At 31.6% G+C, this 20738-nt stretch overlaps 2 protein-coding genes across 2 annotated transcripts in view; both read right to left on the bottom strand.

Annotated features, from left to right (window-relative positions):
• The window catches only part of LOC129223061 (cytochrome P450 3A8-like), a 367737-nt gene that overhangs the window by 61206 nt on the left and 285793 nt on the right, over window positions 1–20738 (bottom strand). The gene's annotated exons all lie outside the window — the stretch shown is intronic.
• LOC129222885 (NADPH--cytochrome P450 reductase-like) overlaps window positions 1–20738 on the bottom strand; it is a 38802-nt gene that overhangs the window by 3286 nt on the left and 14778 nt on the right. Inside the window, 6 exon segments of the mRNA XM_054857449.1 lie at window positions 4632–4863; window positions 5488–5752; window positions 6551–6700; window positions 10043–10224; window positions 11722–11840; window positions 19169–19282. Coding sequence (XP_054713424.1) covers window positions 4632–4863; window positions 5488–5752; window positions 6551–6700; window positions 10043–10224; window positions 11722–11840; window positions 19169–19282 — 1062 coding nt within the window.

Raw genomic sequence — 20738 nt, 5'->3', positions numbered from 1 at the left:
TTATTATAATTTTTTATTTTGTACTATATTGTTAACAGAGTGATTTGTTAGCGATTGATTTTTCTTGTTGGTGCTGTAAAAATGGTCTGTTCAATAACGCTTCTCAAAAATTATTTATTGCTGTTTATAATTAGTACCTGGACAACCGAGCCTCGATCAGCTTTAAAATAATTATTTTTTGTCGACTCGTGTTTTTCTAAGGTTCGATACTTTTTCAAATATACTTGAAAAGCATCACATTAACGAAATATTAAGGTTCTCGACTACAATCATTGGATATGCTTCCGAAAAATGAGATATATACATGTAAACGCTTCATCAGCATTATAATCATTTTAGCTATAAGAAGTCTGCTACTGAATATAGGCCTCCTCTCCTCCAGTCATCCACATAGGGAAGCTCTAGGCTGGTTGGTCATACATATTTAACGCAAAGTATTGCGAAAAAAGTAGTTTCTAAGACCAAACATGGCGACAATAAATATGAAAAAATTGCTAGGATTGAAAATGCACAGTGACATTCGAAAACACCAAAGTACACCAAAGTACCAAACAAAGAAAATTCTGAATGCAATTAAATCAACAATTTGCTTTAAACTATGTATTACATTTTTGTTTCCTCTATACCAGCAGTTCCCAATCTTTTTCCCCTTGCGAACCCCTTCCAAACTCCGAAAGAAGTTGGCAAACCTTTGAGTACTAGGTAATAAGCAACAAGCACAAAAAAAAAAAAAAAAAAAAAAAAAAAACACAGACAATAAAATTTGGGAGACTTTCTTTTATTTTATTTTAATGTTGCTCCATAGTAAACAACAAGAACTAAAATATAGTTTCAAAATATAGAATTACAAATATGGCTATGAACTAAAATAATCGCTAAAAAATGAATGCAAAACAAATTCACTATAAAATAAAAAGTGATTATTTTGCGTTGAATTCCTATCAACTTTGAAAAAAAAAAAGAAAATAGAATTTTGTAAAAGAAAGAGGCTCAAAGTAAATTTTTCTGACACGAGGTGATATTTATCTCTATCACTAAATCAGGAGTCAATTTACTCTAATTCTTGCTCAAAAGGTGATTTTTAACAAAACAAATTTTTAAGCCCACATACTACAAGAGAAATTTTTTATACAAATTTCATAAATTCCGTATTTACAAATAGCACAAATTAAGTTTGCATGGTTAAATTCTGTTGATCTTTTTTTTCTGCGTAAACCTCACACTGCCAAACTTTCAGCCATGAAAATTTACTGAAGTAATTAATTTTCCACAATTCCTGCTGTATTTTTGGGTTGCTAGCCATTCTTTCTCTTTATCGACAATAAAGCTCGAAGTAAATTGCAGTCTATACAATGTGAAAATTATAGCAACAAACAACAGCATAATCTCACTTCCATGCATTTAGGACATAACACAGGAGAAGAGCGACAGCTCTTCGTCGGGCTCAAATGGTAAAGAAACTAAGCATCAAAATAATTGAGAAACTCGCATATGCTCCATGTAATGTTTTCATCAAGTTTAAGCAACTTTTCCGATAAAAAGCTTCTGAGGAAATGAACTTTTTCAAATTCTTTCATCTGAGGACACAATATTTATAAGTAGAGCTTTTCAAGCAAGGCTTCAGGACTATCATTCATTTTCATTGAAAGCGCTAAAACCGGCGCTTTGCAATGAGAGACTAAATTCTTTAAATGTAAAATGCGTCAGCAAGAAAACAAATATTTTCATGCAAAGAGTATCGAATGTGAGAAGGACAAATGAATAATTATTAAATAAAAACAAAAAACCCGACAGCGTAGAAACCAAAAAAACCTAATTAGAAAAATGTATAAACCCAGGAGTTTAGAATGTTATTAAGTACTACTGAATAACTACATCATTGAAATAGTTTTATAATCGTAAACAGATGAGACAAATCATAAATTCAAAAGCAGAATAGAAGGATCAATAGTCGGGGCTTATTCCTTTCTGAATCAAAGAACCCCGTAAAATTTGAATGGACACGACTGTTGATCCTTCTATTCTGCTTTCGAATTTATGATTTGTCTCATCTGTCTACGTTTATAAAACTATTTCAATGATGTAGTTATTCAGTAGTACTTAATAACATTCTAAACTACTGGGCTTATACATTTTCCTTTTTAGTTTTTTTAGTTTTTACGCAGTGGGGTTTTTTGTTCTTATTTAATATTTTTTTATTTTACACTTTTTAGTTAATTTTCATTGACTTAGTTATTATGATTATAAGACGGTACATTTCGCAATCTTGTCATTTCATTGACCGAGTTTGTATCGTGAGGTTTATTAGGTAACTTGCGGTGGAGTAAACTACTGATAATTAATCCCTCTAGGCACCTAACTCGGCTTAAAGCTACATGTGCTCGACCTTCAGCAAAAATGCACGAACTTAAGTCAACCACAGCACAGCTATATAAACAGCCTGTATAATTCATCATGATGCAAGTTATTAAATGTCGTCAGTTAAATCTTTCTCACAAAACTGAAAAAGCCTGTCAAGAAGATACATGTTGCGAAACTCAGTCTTCTAAATCACGACAAAAACAAATGCAACATATTAAAGATGAAAATTGAATTAGTAGACTTTCCCTCTTTTGGTGCTTATGCCGGGTTTATTTTAATGAGGACTAAAATTTGAGTGTCTTGCCTCCCTTACACATGATTTATTTTTATTACAGTACAGAATACATATAAACAAATGAAAGAATTTACATCAGAAAGAGGGGAAAGTACATCCGGAGCGAGGGTGGGAGTCAAACCCACCGCCTCAAGTGTGAGAAGCAATCACTTTGACCACTCGGCCACTGAGGCCCCAATTAGTAGACTTAATAAACAAAAAATTCAGGCAGCGAAAGCTACCTGCATTTGTCACACGCAGGTTGCGTGCAACACAATCCTGAACTGACAAAATGGCAACTGGTTGTTGATATGGTGAATTTTGATAACTGTCATGTGTTTAGTAACACTCCCAAGGTTAAGACAAATCGATTGACGTAAGAATTACCAAAATTGGCCAAAGCGTTAAGCCCCTACAACGCCACATATGAACAAACATACATGCATAGACTTATAAAAACACATTACCCTCCTTTGCATCACGCACATGCAGTCTGGTAAAAAAGGATTAAAATTTGCTTGAAACTGCTTGAACATGAGACGTTATGAACACGTTATAACTCCGCCATTACAATATTTTTTTTGTGAACCTCCTGAAATCCTTTCACGAACCCCCAGGGGTTCGTGAACCACCAGTTGGGAACCACTGCTGTACACAATTTTCCTGTCATTAATTAAAAGATTTTGAGCTTGATGGAGCCAATTTTACTATGGTGAAATCGATTTTTAACCCCATAAATCCTTGCATATTATGTTGCGATTCATGATTTTATCCCAATCGAGATTTTCACTTGAAATAAGTACTTTTAGTGTAGTTGGTCACTCTACGCCAGAAAATGCTACATACAGCATGCTATCCATAACAAGCAATGATAAAATTAAAAATTTAAAAAACCCCCAACTGAGTCGCAACTGTAGAATCAAGAGGGAAAATTGAAAATCCTTTTAAAAGCCTCATATTATTAAAAATCAATGTCAAGTATTTCATTCGCTATTAAATAGAAACTGGCAACAGATAAAAATTTTTAATCATCGATTTTAATTTTGGCCAACAATGAATTCGGTTATCAATTGCGCGAATAAAGGCTTAGCTTATTATTATTAAAATCTGCTTTTAAAAAGTTATAATTCGAATTCTATGAAACACGGAAGTTTCAAACACATTCTATCAGGCGCAGAAAAAAAATCTCCTTATTTTGGTATTAAATTTTAAAATTTTTAACTATATTTTCACTGTAAAAATTGTGAAAAACTTTTTAGAGGTTTTTAATTAATATCTTCGTTAATTAACGTCATTCAAAGATGCAACCTAGCTAAGAATACTCTCGATCAACTCTCCTTTCAAACAAACTTTTTTTTTTTCAAAATCGGTTCATCCGTTTAGGCGCTAGAGTGCCACAGACAGATACACAGATACGTCAAACTTATAATCCTCTTCCTTTGTGTGTCGAGGGTTAAAAACTGATGATGCATGATCCACAAATCACTCCAACAAATTATAACAACAAAAGTCTTAACAAAATATAAAGTCTCAAGACATGTTTTTTTTTTGAAAAAAAATTTAGATGCATGATTTTAAAAAAATATAAAATAATTTGAAGTGTAAAAAAGAAAATAAATAAATAAAATAAGAAAGTCAGGCAATAGCTTTGCTTGAAAAAAAAAGCCTTATATCGACTTACATAATGCTTTTGAATTTGTTTTTAGCCAAGTGTGATTGAAATTTGCCAAAGTGGCTAATATCAGCTAAGATTGGCAACCCTAAGCAGGTTTAAAATTTTAAAGTGAGAAAATATAAATTTTCTTTGTTATGGTTGCAAATTGTCTGCCTTATGTGTCAGTTCACAGTTTGTTTCAAGGCTCAACTTAATTAGACTTTCTATTAAGAAACTGTTGTTTGTAAAAAATGGCATTTTTACAGAAAAAACTGATGTAGATGAACACAGACTGCAAAATTACAATTAAATCCAAAATTTCTTCAAAAAATATTAACTTACCCACAAATATATATGTGTCCACTTTGCACTCCAATAATTTTCCAAATCTCTTCTTTGTTCTGCTTCAATAAATGAGTGACGTACAGTTTTTCAGGTTGATCTCGTGAAAAGGCCAAATACAACTTTGTAATTGTTCCCTCTTCATGATACATTTTCAATTCATCTCCATACAGAAAATCTTCGGATGACTTACGACAACCAAAGTACAGAATGGTGTCCCCGACAGGCTTTCCTGGAAATTAAAATTATCTTTTATGACAATGTCCGATTTGAATTTTCAATGATTTCATATTCATAATGTATCAAAAACAAATATTTTAAAATCAAAACAGTTAAAAAAACTTAAAAAAACGCTATTACCAATTTCAAATTACTGTGCATGCATAGGGAATTGCAAAATATGCACCAATTCCAGGGTTTTCACTATGGTCCCATTTTTTTTTTTGCAAAATCTGAAATATTATCTCAGTTAAAAAAATAAAGCACCAGGCATTTTCGATTTTTTATTCAAATAAAAAATATATTAATTAAATTAAAAAAAAAAAAGGAAGCAGGCTTAGAGATAGGAAGCAAGCATGGCAGTATTTAACTTAATCTTTCGATAAACTTTACTTCAGATGTTTAAATTGCTATTTAGTTCAACAATGCATTATGTCCATGCAATAAATGCATTACTAGAGAGAAGGGGATTTGTAAAGGTTTAAAAACTAAACTTGTGCTCTCTTAATGGTAAATACAGTCCTACAAAATTTGCGGTCTCTTGAAGTTCGTTGTAACGGAATTCCACAGTACGTACTATTCTCAAACTTGAGAAATAGTTTGTTCAATGAGGGAACTGTGAGATTTTTCAAAGTACCTTCTTTTCTCAGAGCAGCTCTTTCTTGGATAAAGCTTCTGAAAGGAGCCACACCAGTACCTGGACCTATCATGATGATTGGTGTCTGAGGTTTGCTGGGGAGCCTGAATTGAGAACGTCGGATGAAGATAGGAATTTGGGGTTTCTTTTCTTCCGTCACTTCCAGATGTTGTAGCCATCCTGTGGTGACGCCTTGGGTCGTGCGGTTTGTAGGTGTTTGGTACTCGACAACAACTGCTGTGACATGCACTGAGTTAGGATGGAGCTAGAAACAAAATTTGCATATTATTTTCTTTGCAACAAAATTTCAATGCATTATTTTTGTAACAAAATGTATAATAATATATGTATTGCTCACAGACGACAATAGTGGCTCAACATCTCAAATATTTGAAAAATAGTAATAATTAATGATTTAAATTCTGAATTTAATGCTTTTTCCTGTCACAATACTAACAAATTTATTGCACATAATGGGCGCTTGGTGGTGTATAAAAGGTGTAATCAATAGTGACATATCATAAAAGTTCTTTTACAATCATATGTGTATATATATACACACAAGAGGAATAATAATGAACTAAGATTGACTTAAATATTATTTTTAAGTTACGAAGCACATTCATTTCGAAAAGCAACTAAAATTCGTAGAAGAATAGCAAGTATTTATAAATGCCATTTGACTGCTTAAGCAATGGAGCTAGCATTTCACCATATGTATCCAGCATTAACTAATTTTAGTATTTATAGTAAAAATACAGCATTAGTTTTTAAATTGTTCTTTGTATTTAAATTTAATAATTCATTACAATTAAAATATATGATGAAACAAATTAAGATTTCTGATCCAGGTAAAGAATTTTCTGTGAAATTGTAGTCACTGCAGATTTTAAAGAAACATGAACTTGAGACTTTTTCAGCATTAAAGTAAATAAAATTAATTCAATTATCAGTGCAACACCACTATACCCAGTTATTTTTCTAGTTACAATTATTTATTTATTTATTTTTTGACATTCAGAAAAATAAATTTAAAAGAATAAGCAAAAAAAATGTCAATTACTTTAGGAGATGAGGAAATTGAATAGTAGCGAGCTTGCAGTCTTGGTAACAACTCTAACAGGTGATCTAGAGGAGGTTTGAGGGATGGCATATCTTCCAGTATGTGGATGATGCTTCGACAGTTTTTGACGACCCAATTCAGATACAGACTCTGCATAGAAAATATAAGAATAAAATAACTACCAAATACTGAAAAAATAACACGAATTTTCAAATAATGATACAATGCATATATTTCTGGAGTATATCAGGGTGGCGACAGGAAATGTGAAAAAAAAGTTCCCTGACTTTTCCCTGATTTCCCTGATTAAGTTCACCAAATTTCCCTGATTTACGTTACCAATAGTAATGGTTTCCTTTCTTTGCTCTACTTGAAATCCATTGTATGCTTGTATAAAATACAGTAATTTAAATGTTTTAAGTTGTGTAAAGTTGATGAACTAAAGATATATTTTTAAAAAATGCTACTTTTTCAACAAAATGGCAAAAAAAAAAAAAAAATAGCAAGTCAATTTTTTGGGGGGAAAAAAACGACAAAACAGTATATTAAATTTTTCTACAATGGAAAGATACTTTGCTTTCAGAAACCACTTAGATTAAGAATTTTAAGAAACTATTAAACTCACTCTTAAAAACGTATGTGTATTTATGGTAGAACTGAAAAGTATTTGAAATTATTTTGAACTAAATTTTCAAACAGTATAATAATTGTTGCAAGAATAACAAATAATAGTGAAAGAATAGAAGTAATGTAGTTATTCTTATATAACGAATTGACATATTTATGCAAAACAGATGAAACCTTTTGACATCCATTCATAGGGAGCTTTTCTCTAATCAAGAACATAGGTTTCAATGAATGAATACAGCATTTTAACAATAAAAAATACGGATATTTACTTAAGTATACAAGTTAACTCTATTTCAAATGATTTAATTATGTAACGAAAAAAATCTTAGATTGCTTTTGTATCAAACAACTTTGAAATGCAAGAAAAAAAACAGAAAAAAAAAGTAATTAGTTAATTTCAAAATATATAAAAGAAGAATGCAACTTGGTTATAAAATAAAAGAATCATTTAAGTCTGAAAAAGAGGAAATCCTTATAATCTGCGGCGACAGCAAATAGTATAACGGTAAAAAACAAAGTTTTTTTGATTGAAAGTTTAGTTTTAGCAATTAAATTTAAAAAATGAAGAAGTAATAACTTTTAAGCTTTTATCAGTATTAATTCAAAAACCAAAGATTTCTTCTTGAAATCGTGATTACAGTACGCTAATCACTTCGAGTCAATGGAATAAAGGCAAAGGAGCTAAGGCATTAATGAAGGCTTCCTCTTTGCATGTATGGTTGTTTATTTTACCTCGCATTAAAAGCGTGAAAGGAAATTTCAAGCTAGGTGAAATAAACAACCTAACAGACGCATAAGCAATCTTAGAAAGTTCATCCTGTGGTTAATAAGTAAGATTCAATACTTTGACGTTGAGGAAAAAAGATGTACAAATATGCGGCAGTGTATAATCGCACCTCATTAATTTTACTTTTTCTTTGAACAGATAATTGGCCAAAAATGCGTAGGGAATAAGGATACTTAATTTTGCAAAGCAAAAAAAAAAAAAAACCTTCATAAAAACAATTTTCCCTGATATTTTGCTATTTTTTCGAAATTCCCTGATATTTCCCTGATTAATAAAGTTCCCTGACTTTTCCCTGATCTCCCTGATCTGTCGCCACCCTGTATATACTGTATTCTGGACATCCAGAGAAGAAATCAGAAGTTACATAAAATTATGAACTGCAATAAAGTTAAATGAAAAAGTTTGTATTGTAGCATAAAAATAACATTCAAAATGTGTAAATTTTAAGCCTGAGCATAGTGTTGGCTGACATATAATAATTAAAACAACATTTAATTTAGTAAAATGGAACAGTTTTCAAAAAGCGGAAAAACAATTTATAAATATTTAATAAAGATCAACAGATAGATCTTAAGATAGCTAATTACTAGTTGCTACTTTATTTTCATCACTTTGTATCAATAAATTTTCTCCATATAAGTTTAAATCATGCTTCCTTCATTTTTTTTCACAATTATTTATTGTATTGTCATAAGGAAATGTCTTAGGACTTCAGAGAACATAAGGAAATGTCTTAGGACTTCAGAGAACTAAAGAAAACAAATTTAAAAAATACTATCAATCACTTATTCAATCACTTAATAACCTGCCCTAGGCCATTAAAATGATCTATGAGCATACAAAAAGAAAACATGCAAACATTAAAAAAATATTAAGTATCTCCATATCTTCACAAGAAAGATTTCATTTAATTTTGGAAACTTATTTTAGAGACTTTAGTAGGAGTTTTGAACAATGTTCGGAAGGTGCGATTCTTCATTTAAGTAGGAGGAAAGCTGGCAGATTTCGTTTGCCTAAGGGTAGTTGGAGTGAAATTCAATTCTGTTCGTAGGGGAGAGGTACGAGGGATAAGCAGCAAGTAAAAATAACTAACCTTAAAATGCCTGATTAAAAAAAATATATTTTCAAACATGTTCTTTCATTTCTCTTACGCAAATCATGGATGAAATACAAAATCATAGTAAAAACCATCTGGGTTAGGTCTTAACTGAAAGAATAAATAATTTTGTCAAATGTCCTAACACATGGATAAAATATTGGAAAATTATCCGAATTTTTTAGTAGTAATAACAAAAGGTAGGCATTCTCAAGCACACAAAAATAAACAAAACATCACATTTGCAAATGCTGAAGGAAAAAAAGTCTATTACAGATTAGTGCTGCTATTTACAAGTTTAAAATTTATTTAATAGCACGTTCAGAGTATTTTATTGGTTATGGCAACAGCGGAACGCAACACACAGCATTTAAAGGCTACTGATTTCAATCCAAGGACAAATGCAAGGGAGAGGCGACGGAGCAATTGCTATCTCCTTGAGTTGAGATAAGGAAACTTTCTTCAGATATATTTTTAATATTAAAGTTCCAAAAACACAATCTTACATAATCTTCGATAGTGTTAGGAGAAAGGGAGCTCTTTCTCGGAATTCTTTCAGAATTGAAGTCTTAAAAACGTAATTGTAGCACATCTTTTATTACTCTGGGATGGGGACCGGAAATCCATAGGATTCTTTCTTGACATTGAAGTTCCAAAACCTCAATTTTACATGATCTTGGATGATATTAGAGATTGGTTGAAGGGCTACCCCTGAATGTTCTTCAAAAGAAACACAGGTAGTGTAGGATACCTTTGATTATGTAAGGGTAAGCAATGGGGTTTAGTATAATCCTTCGAAAAATTTTAGAGATTGAAGCTCCAAAGAGTAACATATAATCGCCTCATCCTTGAACTTTTTTTGGATCCGCCCTTGTTTCAATTCAAAACTATACACTTCAGAGGGACTTTTATAACAGGTCACTAAAATCAGGAGCTTTAAAGGATTCAAAATATGGTAACTTTATAATTTTTATTTTACCTTTCCTTCTTCAGTTGAGGTAGCCATTTGCTTCAGCATCCTTTTGTGTTCCTCATCTGTTGCATACTCAGATATTTCTTTCAGGACATGAGTGCGAGGTATGCTGGTGATATCAACATAGTGAGATAACGCTGTGCGATAGGTTGTTGGACAAGGGAATGGATGCTTTTTTGTGCTGTCCTCTGAAATAACAGAAACAGGTGAGCTAGATTACAATTTGTTTCTTTTTTTTGAAGACATTAACGGTCAAGGAGACAAGGAAATAACCGTTAAATAATTAGACCATGTACTAATCAGGAATGAAATTTTTACTAATCAAATATATTTGCTGGGATCAGAAAACCCTTGTAAAACTCAACAATTTTGTAAACAAAAAACATATTATTTAAACACACACATAGATAAATCTCTACTATTCAGATACATATAACACTAAATAGTTATTACGAATAAGGAAAGTGATACAGCTTATTTTCAAAGGTGTGCATAAATGCTTGCTAAATTTTTACTACAACATGTACTCAAATATTCATAAAATTTCGAAAAAAAAAGAAAAAAAAAAAAAAAGAAGACAAGCAGAAGGTTTTCAAAAATAAATATATTTTCAAGATAAATACTGGTGGAATTTAGATCAAAATATTGGTAAGGATATCTTGTTTCTTGCATTTCTATGGTTATGGAGAAGGAACAAAATTCAAAACTTTCATCATGAAGTCATAAATTTTCCCAATAATGTAAGGCATAAGGCACTAATGCACCTAACACAAATAATCTAATTCATGCTAAATAACAGGGATTTTAGCACAAAATGCTCAAGGAAAAAGGGAGATTTTGGACCAAAATTATATTTAAAAAAATTCAGCATAGACCTGAAAATTATCACTTGCAATCTGATGACTAAATGTTTTCTTACTTTGATGACTAAATAAAATACTTTTTAAAAACCCTAGAGGCAGCAGATAATTGTTACTTCATTTTTTTCTTTTTGAACAAGACATTTCTCTATTCCATTTTGTTGCTCTCAGTTTGTGATATAAATAAGATCCACAAGTTTACAAAGTATTCCATATTGCAAACAGATAAGAAATTCACTTCCATTTGTTTTTACAAAAATTGATGGATGAAGCAATATTAATTCATAAATATTCATCATCCCACTTATTTCATAAATATTCAAAAGTATAATGTTGCTCAGCCAATGCTTTCTTTAAAAAAAGGATTGGATAAAGTGAGTACTAATGATAAAAAAGTGGCTACTAAACTAAAAATGTCTATTGGCCACTGGCAGCTTAGTAAAAATTTTAATTTTCAGGTCTAGACCAGCATTTATTTGCATTTCATGTATAAGAAACAGAAAATAAATAAAACCCATTTGCACTTTATTCCAGTATTTTAAAACTTTGGGTTTAATTTATATATTGGATGTAAGAACTATTATATCTTGCTTAGCCCCCCCCCCCCCCTCCAACTTTACGTTTTGCCGCTTGGTGCATTTTTTATCACTAGTCCGACAGAAAATATAAAATCGGGGTTACACTGTATAGATAAAAGTTAAATTAATAAATAAATGAAATGAATTAACATAGCTAAAACGTATGAATATTAAAAAAAAAAAAATTATGGCAAAATGCTTCATTTTGTCAATTCAATTCAAGACAAGAAATTTGAAACAAACTCACCATCTAAATTATTGAGGCTAAATACAGTGTCTAAATCCACATCAAGTATCCTTCCAATTTTCTCAACAAGCTCAGTCTTGTTGGTTGGATAAATTGCAACATGATCCCCAGCATCATACCTAAATAAAATGTGAAACATTAGATAACAAGAAACTAACAATTTTTCTACATCATGCTGATCAGACGTTAATAAAATATTAATTATTATTTATTTATTTATTACTAGTGATACCCGCACGGCTTTGCCTGTAATAGAAAAATCAAAAGATCTTTTGGTTTGCCTGTATATTTACAAATAATGTATGGTGAATTTTCTCGCCAGTTGGCTTGTACCCATCTTACGGTTCCACGTTATCATAATTTCGTATCTCGCCAATTGGCTTGTGCCCATGTTACGGTTCCACGTTATGATAGTTTTCTAATTTACTCGTCCATCTTATATTTTTTTTCTTAAAATTGGAATAGAAAAAGAACCACATCGAATTTTCGAAAAATCGCTTCGAGGTGCACACCCCCATGCTACATACTAACTTTGTGCCAAATTTCATGAAAATCGGCCGAACGGTTTAGGCGCTATGCACGTCACAGACATCCTACAGACATCTAGATATCCTCCGGACAGAGAGACTTTCAGCTTTATTATTAGTAAAGATTAACATTATTAAGCAGGCTTTCAGTTGAATAAGTTGAAAGACTGTATGGTAGTCTAACCAGAGAATCAAGTTTTCAAATTAAAGATAAAATGGCAACAGTAGCTTTATTTTGTTTAATCCCAAAAGAGAAAGGAAAACATTTAAAGCAAGAAAACAATTTTGCAAAACTAAAAAGAAAACACACACACACAAAGCAATGAAAAGAAAACAGGAGTAACCATATGAAATAAAAGTTGAGCAATAAACAAATGACCAGAACAGAACCAAATAACTAGAACATGAAAAAACTTTGGCTTAAAGTAAGACTTAAAGATGTTCATGTACTGAGCCTTTGCATTGCGTTTTATTTCAGCCTCCCAAAAACAAAAACTGAAGTAGATCTTCCAGTTTTTTTGAATAGCTACTTACTTATTACACTCCAGGCTCCCCCGTACCTACCACTATGTATGATTTAACTGGTTGGATTTGATCCTGAAGATAGCTTTGTTTTTGGACCCAGGCTAGGAGCCGAGCAACCTATGACCCACCATCCCTAGTGGTATTGATTTGAAATGGGAACTTGGAGGACTTAGTGACCACGGGCATATTTAACGTGCCCCAGTAGATATTAAGGAACACGAAGGAGTTTCAACCACCTGGCATCAAACTTGGGACCCTTCAGTTATGAGCTTAAAGCCTTACTGATAGCCCACCAAGGTCCCAATAACTACATACAGCAGCGGCTTTCTCGACAATTGCCTTACCGAAGCACACCCCTTCTGGCGTTACACTTCAGGGCTTTCACCCCTTTTTGCCAACCTCAGGCATTTTAAGCTAGCGAAAGAAAGTTGATTGAGGTTTTCGAGACATAAATTACATTCCTCAAAACAAAACAGGAAAAAAGTGATGCATTGCAATTTTGCATCAACAACAAAAAATGTGCTTAATCTACTTTCACTTGAACCAGGAATGATTGGCAAACCTTTCCTCAATTCATCCCCTTTACTCAATTCATTTTCACTCGAAAAAGGCATTAGTGGAAGGTTTCCAGCTGCTGTATTGCTCCGGAATGGATGAAACGTCCCTGGAGATTGGCATTTGATTCAATATCTCTGCCAATTGAAGTCATACAAAGATGCAATATTGCTATCTATGACCCTAGTAAAATTTCAAATCTTTTTATACTTGATTTGACCCTTAATGCTTTGCCGTTCCCCTATAGTTCGAGTGCCATCCATAGATAGATAGATACAGTCGGATTTTAGCACAGAAGATATCAATAAAAATGCTTTTATTATCATGCTGTAATGTACCACAGGGGTTCTCAACCTTTCTGGCTCTGTGCTCTCCTTTGATGATTATTGCCAGGTCATACTCCCCTCTCCTACCATATGAGGCCAATATAAATTGAACAATCGGAAAATGGGACTTTGAAACTGAAGTTGGTTGTTAAACGAAAATACAAATAAGTTGTACAAAATTTAGAATTACTGCACATAAAATTATTTTGAACATATTATTAGAACACATTAAATGAACCTAATTAAAGAACTAAATACAGATTAACTAAATACAGGTCAGCTATGATGTAGGTGAAGTTAGGATGTAATACCAGTCACTTTCACAACATCACTTGGAGGGCTACCACTGCTAGTCATTGAAGGTTTTTGGATATTAGGTTGCAACTTTGACAAAGTGATCTAGGGTTACTTTCAGTAACTTGCTCAATGTTTTAACCTTATGTATGCTAATGCTGAAAATCCAGATATGTGCAGATAAAAACCCACACTAAAACCCTTAAAAAAAGATGATAATAACGAAAATAGAAGAATGTGACCACGTAAGTGAGCAAATTGCAGATAGTTTTACTTTTTCATTTTATTATTACTTTTTAAACATTCATGCCTCCCTTGAAATTCTTCTATGTGAGAACCAATGATGTACAAAATGCTAGTTTTCAAAGATATTGTGATTTTCTAAAAAGGAAATTGAGCTTAAGTATTTATTTACTGGTGACAATACCCAAACATACACATAAAGTATTGAGTATAAAAAGTGCTAAAAGTTGGTGCATTAAATTCAAAAATCATTTTGACATAGTAGTTTGCAAACAATACTCCCCCCCCCCTCATACATCAATTTAGTTCATATTAATTTCATTAATGAAATAAAGTCAAAGAAAAATAATAAATGCAGAATGACTACAGAATGAGACAGACTGATATCTTTTCTCTCAATCAAAAAATGAACACAATTAAGGACTAGTAATAAGCAGTTCATAATAAAAAAACAGTAAAATAATTTAATTTCTTCTAATTAATGAATATACATTTCAAAAGCAAATTATTGACTTAAAATTTATGACTTTTAAGAAAAAATAGTTTCTCATACTTACATATAATGCCAGTATTTAATACTATCAAAATATATGTGATAAAAATATTTTTTTACATTGCTTTGATTATGCGCTTTATCAATTTAATTTCTTTTTTTAAAGTCTAAGAAAACACTTTCATATGGGTCATTCCAGTCGAAATGATCAGCTGTGGCTGACATGTCACAGATTTCAATGAAAATTTTTATTTAGGTAAATCGTGCATATCTATGAGGGAATGCAAAGTATGAAAGTTTAAACACTGTTTGTTGCTTTGTTATTGAAATTAGAAGTTGATGCTTACGCTAAGCCTATATTTTCAGAGTTCAGGGCAGCCAGTTTGTGACTCAATAACTCCGTAATTTATAAACTTACACTGAAAAAATAACTATTTCCATTCTATAAACAAATCCCTATTAGGAAAGATGGAAATAAAATTTATTCGAAGCTTTTTTCGAATCTGAGATATTAACCAAAGATTTAAAACTTGCCAATTTACTTCAGATTTCAAATCAGTCTCCTAACTCTTTTCATGAAAACATAACAGCAAAAATGATTCAGACTGAAAAACTACCTATAACTAACTATCTGTTCTAATTTAATATATTTTTTTGAGTTCCTTGACAATGAAATTGTACTTAAAAAAAAAAAAAAAAAAAAACTCTAAATTTTTCATGTTTTTTCTCTATTTTAGATGTTTGTTTGAACATGAGGGAATGCCCTTAATTTACTCAATTTTTTTTTTTTTTTGACTTATCTTGGGCATGTTTAGCAATGCTAAACAACCCCCATGAATCCAAATATCTGCAAAAAATCTAAGAACAGCAATGGGTCACTAAGGACCTCGTCCTTCATAAAACCCAAACAAGAAAGAATGTGCTCAGGTGAAACCTCTCCAGCAGAGCACCAATGACACTCCGGAAAAGTCTTGATATTCCCAGAGAATCTAAGAGCTTTTGTGTGGCCACTCAGGAATCTCGAATATGTTGTCTGGAGGAGTCTATCCTTGAGTCTAAAGGACTCACCAGGACATTTTGCAAAATACCAGGCGTGTCTGGGAGGTGTTTTAAATTGGCGATTGAGCTCCATTTTTGAAATTGTGGAGATCTCACTGAAAGTAAGATCTCCACAAGGGCTCACACCCTCCGCAGCAGCAGATCTAGCCAAAAAGTCAGCCCTTTCATTACCCTCAACTCCAACGTGGGAAGGGACAATTTTTTTTTTTACTTAGCATAATGAAGTGTCTTTTAGATAATACTAAAATTTAATTATTACGTTCAGCATATTTTTGTTGCTTGGGTAACTTGAAGTAAGTAACATTTCATTAGTTATATGTCTATTTATTGTAAGTTCAGAAAGATTTAATCATTTCTTTTGTGTTTAAGTATTTATGAAGTACTTGCTGAAATGTTTCTGTAATTTCTGTGAAACATATACTATTCCAGTATGCATACTTATATTTAATTGTGCTACTGAAAATTGAATTTTCCTCTCCACCCATGATGCAGGAAAAAATAACAAGAAAGTTTCTATAAAACCTTTCATTCCAGCAGGACAAAAAGAACATACTGAGTTTAAAAATAGGACAGAAGACCATCTCGTCTAATTCTCAACAGCATTTGAGGTTGGGCTGAGTTTGAGGAAATTTGTTTTATCCATAAATAAGTATATTTGACTAAATAGACCCATTTATTTCAACCGTCCTGCTGTGATTTTCTTTAAAAAAAAGGGAGAGAAAGGGTTCCTTTGATAGCAAAATTCATCTATTTTAGTTATAACTCTTCTTTTCAGACTAAAAATTGTCAGTTAAACAATATTTGTCGCAATGAATCCAATTTTCAATGGAAAGTAGATGGCTTTTCTTTCAAGTATCAATGGCAAAAGTGCACATAATGGCACTGATGAAACTATCAAACTATTATCAGTCAGAACAAGTTTGCATACGACACGAAATACAATAATCCAATTACAACTACAAGATATTTTCTTCCTCTGCCTGCTCCAATCACAAATATTTGGTATTTTAGTCTGATCAGAAAACTTATCAATCTTGAAAGTTAGGTTCAATAACAATTTAAAAAAAGTACCAATAGCTATTTTGGAGACATGAAATTACATTGTTTCATATAAATTAACAATTGGACACCAAAATTCCTTGTCTTAGATTTTAGAAATCAGGCCTAAATCCAACATCAATAATTTCACTTGTTTTTTGTCATGAACTACTTGAAAGATATTAATGAAAGTATACTATTAACGTCTTCAACTGGATTAGAAAAAACAAAAATTGAGCCACAAATTTTTAGTTGGATCGAAAAAACTTTTGTGAAGAGCAAAAAAAAAAAAAAAAAAAAAGAAAAAGAAAAAAACTTTCTTTTGATGCATTTGTTGAAATTATTATTGCTTGAGATACATATTTTATACGCTAATTATTTTATAAATTTTTCATTATACCAGTACATTTTTTAAAAATTGAAATTAATGTAAGATATAAGTGCTTTGGCATCATTTAGTCGTTTATCTAGTTCTTTTAATTTGTGTAATTTCACGAAAAACACAAAGAAAATGCCATTGTTCTGAATCTTATTTTAAGCTTGGAAATCGAAAACCAATTTTAAGTTTCTTCAAGTATAGAAATACTTCTCTATATTTTTGCAAAATTTGAAAGTTGTCTAAAGTTTTCTTCATTTAAATTCTTGTGCCTATATGTGAAGAGGAATATCATTATTTCACAAAATGACACTAAGTTTAAACCTGATTTTTAAGACAAAGGAGTTAATACAGCTTCAAAAGTAAGATACTGTCCAACCTCGTTATCATGACACTTCTGGGACTGCCAACAACAAGTGTCGTCCTAGCCGGAGCAACGTCATAACCGGAATAGTTTAAAAATTCATAATTAAACATTAAAATTAGATTTAATGAAGAAATTAATAGTGTTTATGCTTTTAAATAGATTCAACTAATGTTAATTTGAGTTATTGGTGAATGTAACAAAAATTCTTTTAAAAAAAAACTTCACTTATTATTATTATTAATATTTTTTTTTTTTTTTGAATTCTACAATACTTTCCAATAAGTGTTTGCAAAACTTTTGAATAACATTTTTAACACTTCTCCTTTCCACAAAATGATCAGCAAGAAAAAAACCAATTCAAGACTCTTCACTTTTGTCCACAATTTGATAGATTTTGACGGTTAAGCCCCACCTTTCGAAGGTGAAAAAATCTTTTCTAATTCTTTTATCCATTTTAGAGTTGTGCGCCACTTTTCAATGTAATGAGGAGCTCTTATCTCTTTTTCTCTCATGGAAGAAGCTTGTAGTGACCACCTACAGCTTGAGGTAGCTATAGTCTTTCTCTTCTCCGGCTATTTCCCTCGGCCAGTAATGCAATCCACCCACTTTGAATTCCTTTCTTTTGTCCCTCTTGTCAATTTCTGAAACCTCTACCTTTCAGAACTTACCTACTCGCCCCCCACCACTTTTGAGAGGTGTCATGCCTGGTCAAATCTCTTGTCTGAGTCCGAAGTTCCTACAACACATTTCCAGATGTTTTCATTATTTAACGGAAAATTTTTCAATTGCAAAGAAATATTTGATCCAATCTGCGCAGCTCGAAGTGTCGTCGTAACCGGAGTTGCCCCCAAAAAAAACTGTTGTAAAACCCGGAGCCACTTAACATTAAAACTGTATCGCATAAGTTCGGGACTTGGAAAAAATGATGTGACATCCGAAGTGTCGCGAAATCCGGGTGTTGCGATAACGAGTTTTGACCGTATTTCTTTTGTGACATTTAGAACGTAATTGAGTATTAATTTCAGCAGAGCAAATACACTCCTTAAAGCTTGAGATTAAAAAATAAAATGCTGAATTATGAAAAAAAACTGAAATATTTTCAGTTTTTGAAACTTGATTAAAAGTTAACTGTAATGACTTTGAAAAAGTTACCGAAAGCATATGAATTTCTCAACTCCGTAGATTACCCTCCCCCAAAAATATATAACTTTTATGTTTACATCAAATAGTTTATAAAATACAAGACTTCAAAAATGCAACATTTAGCACTTATCAGAATTCTGTTCAATTTGACCAATTTTCAATCACATGTAACAACTAAAATGAAAAATATTAAGTCGAAATATTTTTTTTTTTATATAGGCATGAAAGGAACTGGTATACCAAATTTCATAAAAATCTGTAACTATGCGGCCACCACTTTTTTGTCGTTTTTGCTCATTTTGTATGGAATGACCTATATTTCAAAATAATTTTTTTTTATCAATAACTTTTTTTATTATTTTGGCAAGAAAATGTGATGTTTAAAATTCTGATTAGTCTTTTTTTATATTGTCAATTGATTGTCAAAGATGGTTAGAAAATACACAAGCAATGTCAACACATATTGCAGAAAATATCCAAAAGGATAAATCTGCCACATACCTTAATTTGGCCCCACTTATATCAAGCTCAACATGACGGCAGGATCGTCCACCTTTGTAAAGCTCTCTATTTTCAATCATAGTACTCAAGTAAGGATTCTTGGGATCGAAAGGTCTACAAAAGTGCACAGAAAAATTTCACTTTATCAGATGAAAAATTCACAATGCAATTAAAATAAAACATTGGTGAACTACCAAAATATAACAAAAAATTATTAATGCCAAAATTTAGAAGGAATTTTTGATATGAAAAGCTTATAAGCATTTTTTAAAGTCTGTTGATTTTTTAAATTCTTCATAAAAGAGCAATGCAACTTCAGACAACTTAAAAACAGATTTAGACACACAGCAGTGTGTCAGCGAAGTTCGGAACGGCGACACATCTGCTAGTGTGTATCTTACACAAACCATTTCAAGCTACTTTTGACCCCCTCATTTCTCAAAAACTATTAAACCTACGTGCTTGAAATTTTGTATGTCTAATAGAGCTGCATAGCAGACATATAATCCTAAATTTAACGAATGTACCTCTTATAGTTAAGGAATTATTAAGATTTGAAAAGTGTCATTTTTTACACTGATTCACTCATCAAAATGTTTACGAGCTTCCAAGTGTCTCACATACTTGAATTTTGGCATAAAGATAGATTTGCATGCATATGTAAAGGGAAAAAACTAAAAAGTCAAAAAACTACATTAAAATAGCAAAAAACTATGCTATTTTTTATGAGGATCACGGCATAATCACTTCACCCCACAATTGCAAAATATTTTGCCAAATAAATCAAGACAAATGGGCTCGTCAAATGTTGCCAAAACAAGGTTGTTCAAGTTTTAAGTTAACAATTTAATTTCTAACCAAAGCGAGGCTTTAAAAAATACTTTAAGATCAGATAAAATGAAAAATGATTTATCAAATAATTAAAATTGAAAATCTAGAGCTAAGCCTTTAAATTAAAAAATAACCAGTTTTAAAATTTAGAAAATTTTTAGATCTCAATTAAATGCAAAATTTTACAGGAGGAGCAAAAATGGCAGCAATAATTTTAACAATTGAGAAACATTTTTGCCAATTCTGCATGTTTTACGATCCATGTTATGATAATCCCCCCGAACAATAAAGAAATTCCAAACAGATATTGAGATGAGTCTAAGCAATCTTCCTAATTATCGACAAATGTGAGGATGCCAGAAGACCAAGAACTAATGTACTTTGACCTTGCTGGTAAATGGGAAAAACAGACAATTATTGCCCAAAATGGACTTTATTCACGGTTTGGCAACGGTCTCATCGCTTGTCTGTCTGCGGGTATTTTGACCAATTATGTAGTGTCAGTAGCGATAAAAAAACTCGTTTTTTCAAAGGATTACTGGACTTCATGCGCATAATAAAAATGCTTAGGGCTTATACAGACTAACGACTGCATGGAAAATGCCAAAAAAAAAAAAAAAAAAGGGAAAAATAAAAAGAGAACTCGAGTTTTCACCATGTTTCTGATAAGGAACCAAAGAGGCTTAAACCCATGAAAATACGATAATAAAGAGAGTATTTTGTATCAAATGAATCGTTC

Source organism: Uloborus diversus, chromosome 5 (genome assembly GCF_026930045.1).
Source record: "Uloborus diversus isolate 005 chromosome 5, Udiv.v.3.1, whole genome shotgun sequence".
Classification (NCBI taxonomy): domain Eukaryota; kingdom Metazoa; phylum Arthropoda; class Arachnida; order Araneae; family Uloboridae; genus Uloborus; species Uloborus diversus.
This window is presented reverse-complemented; position numbering and strand designations above follow the sequence as displayed.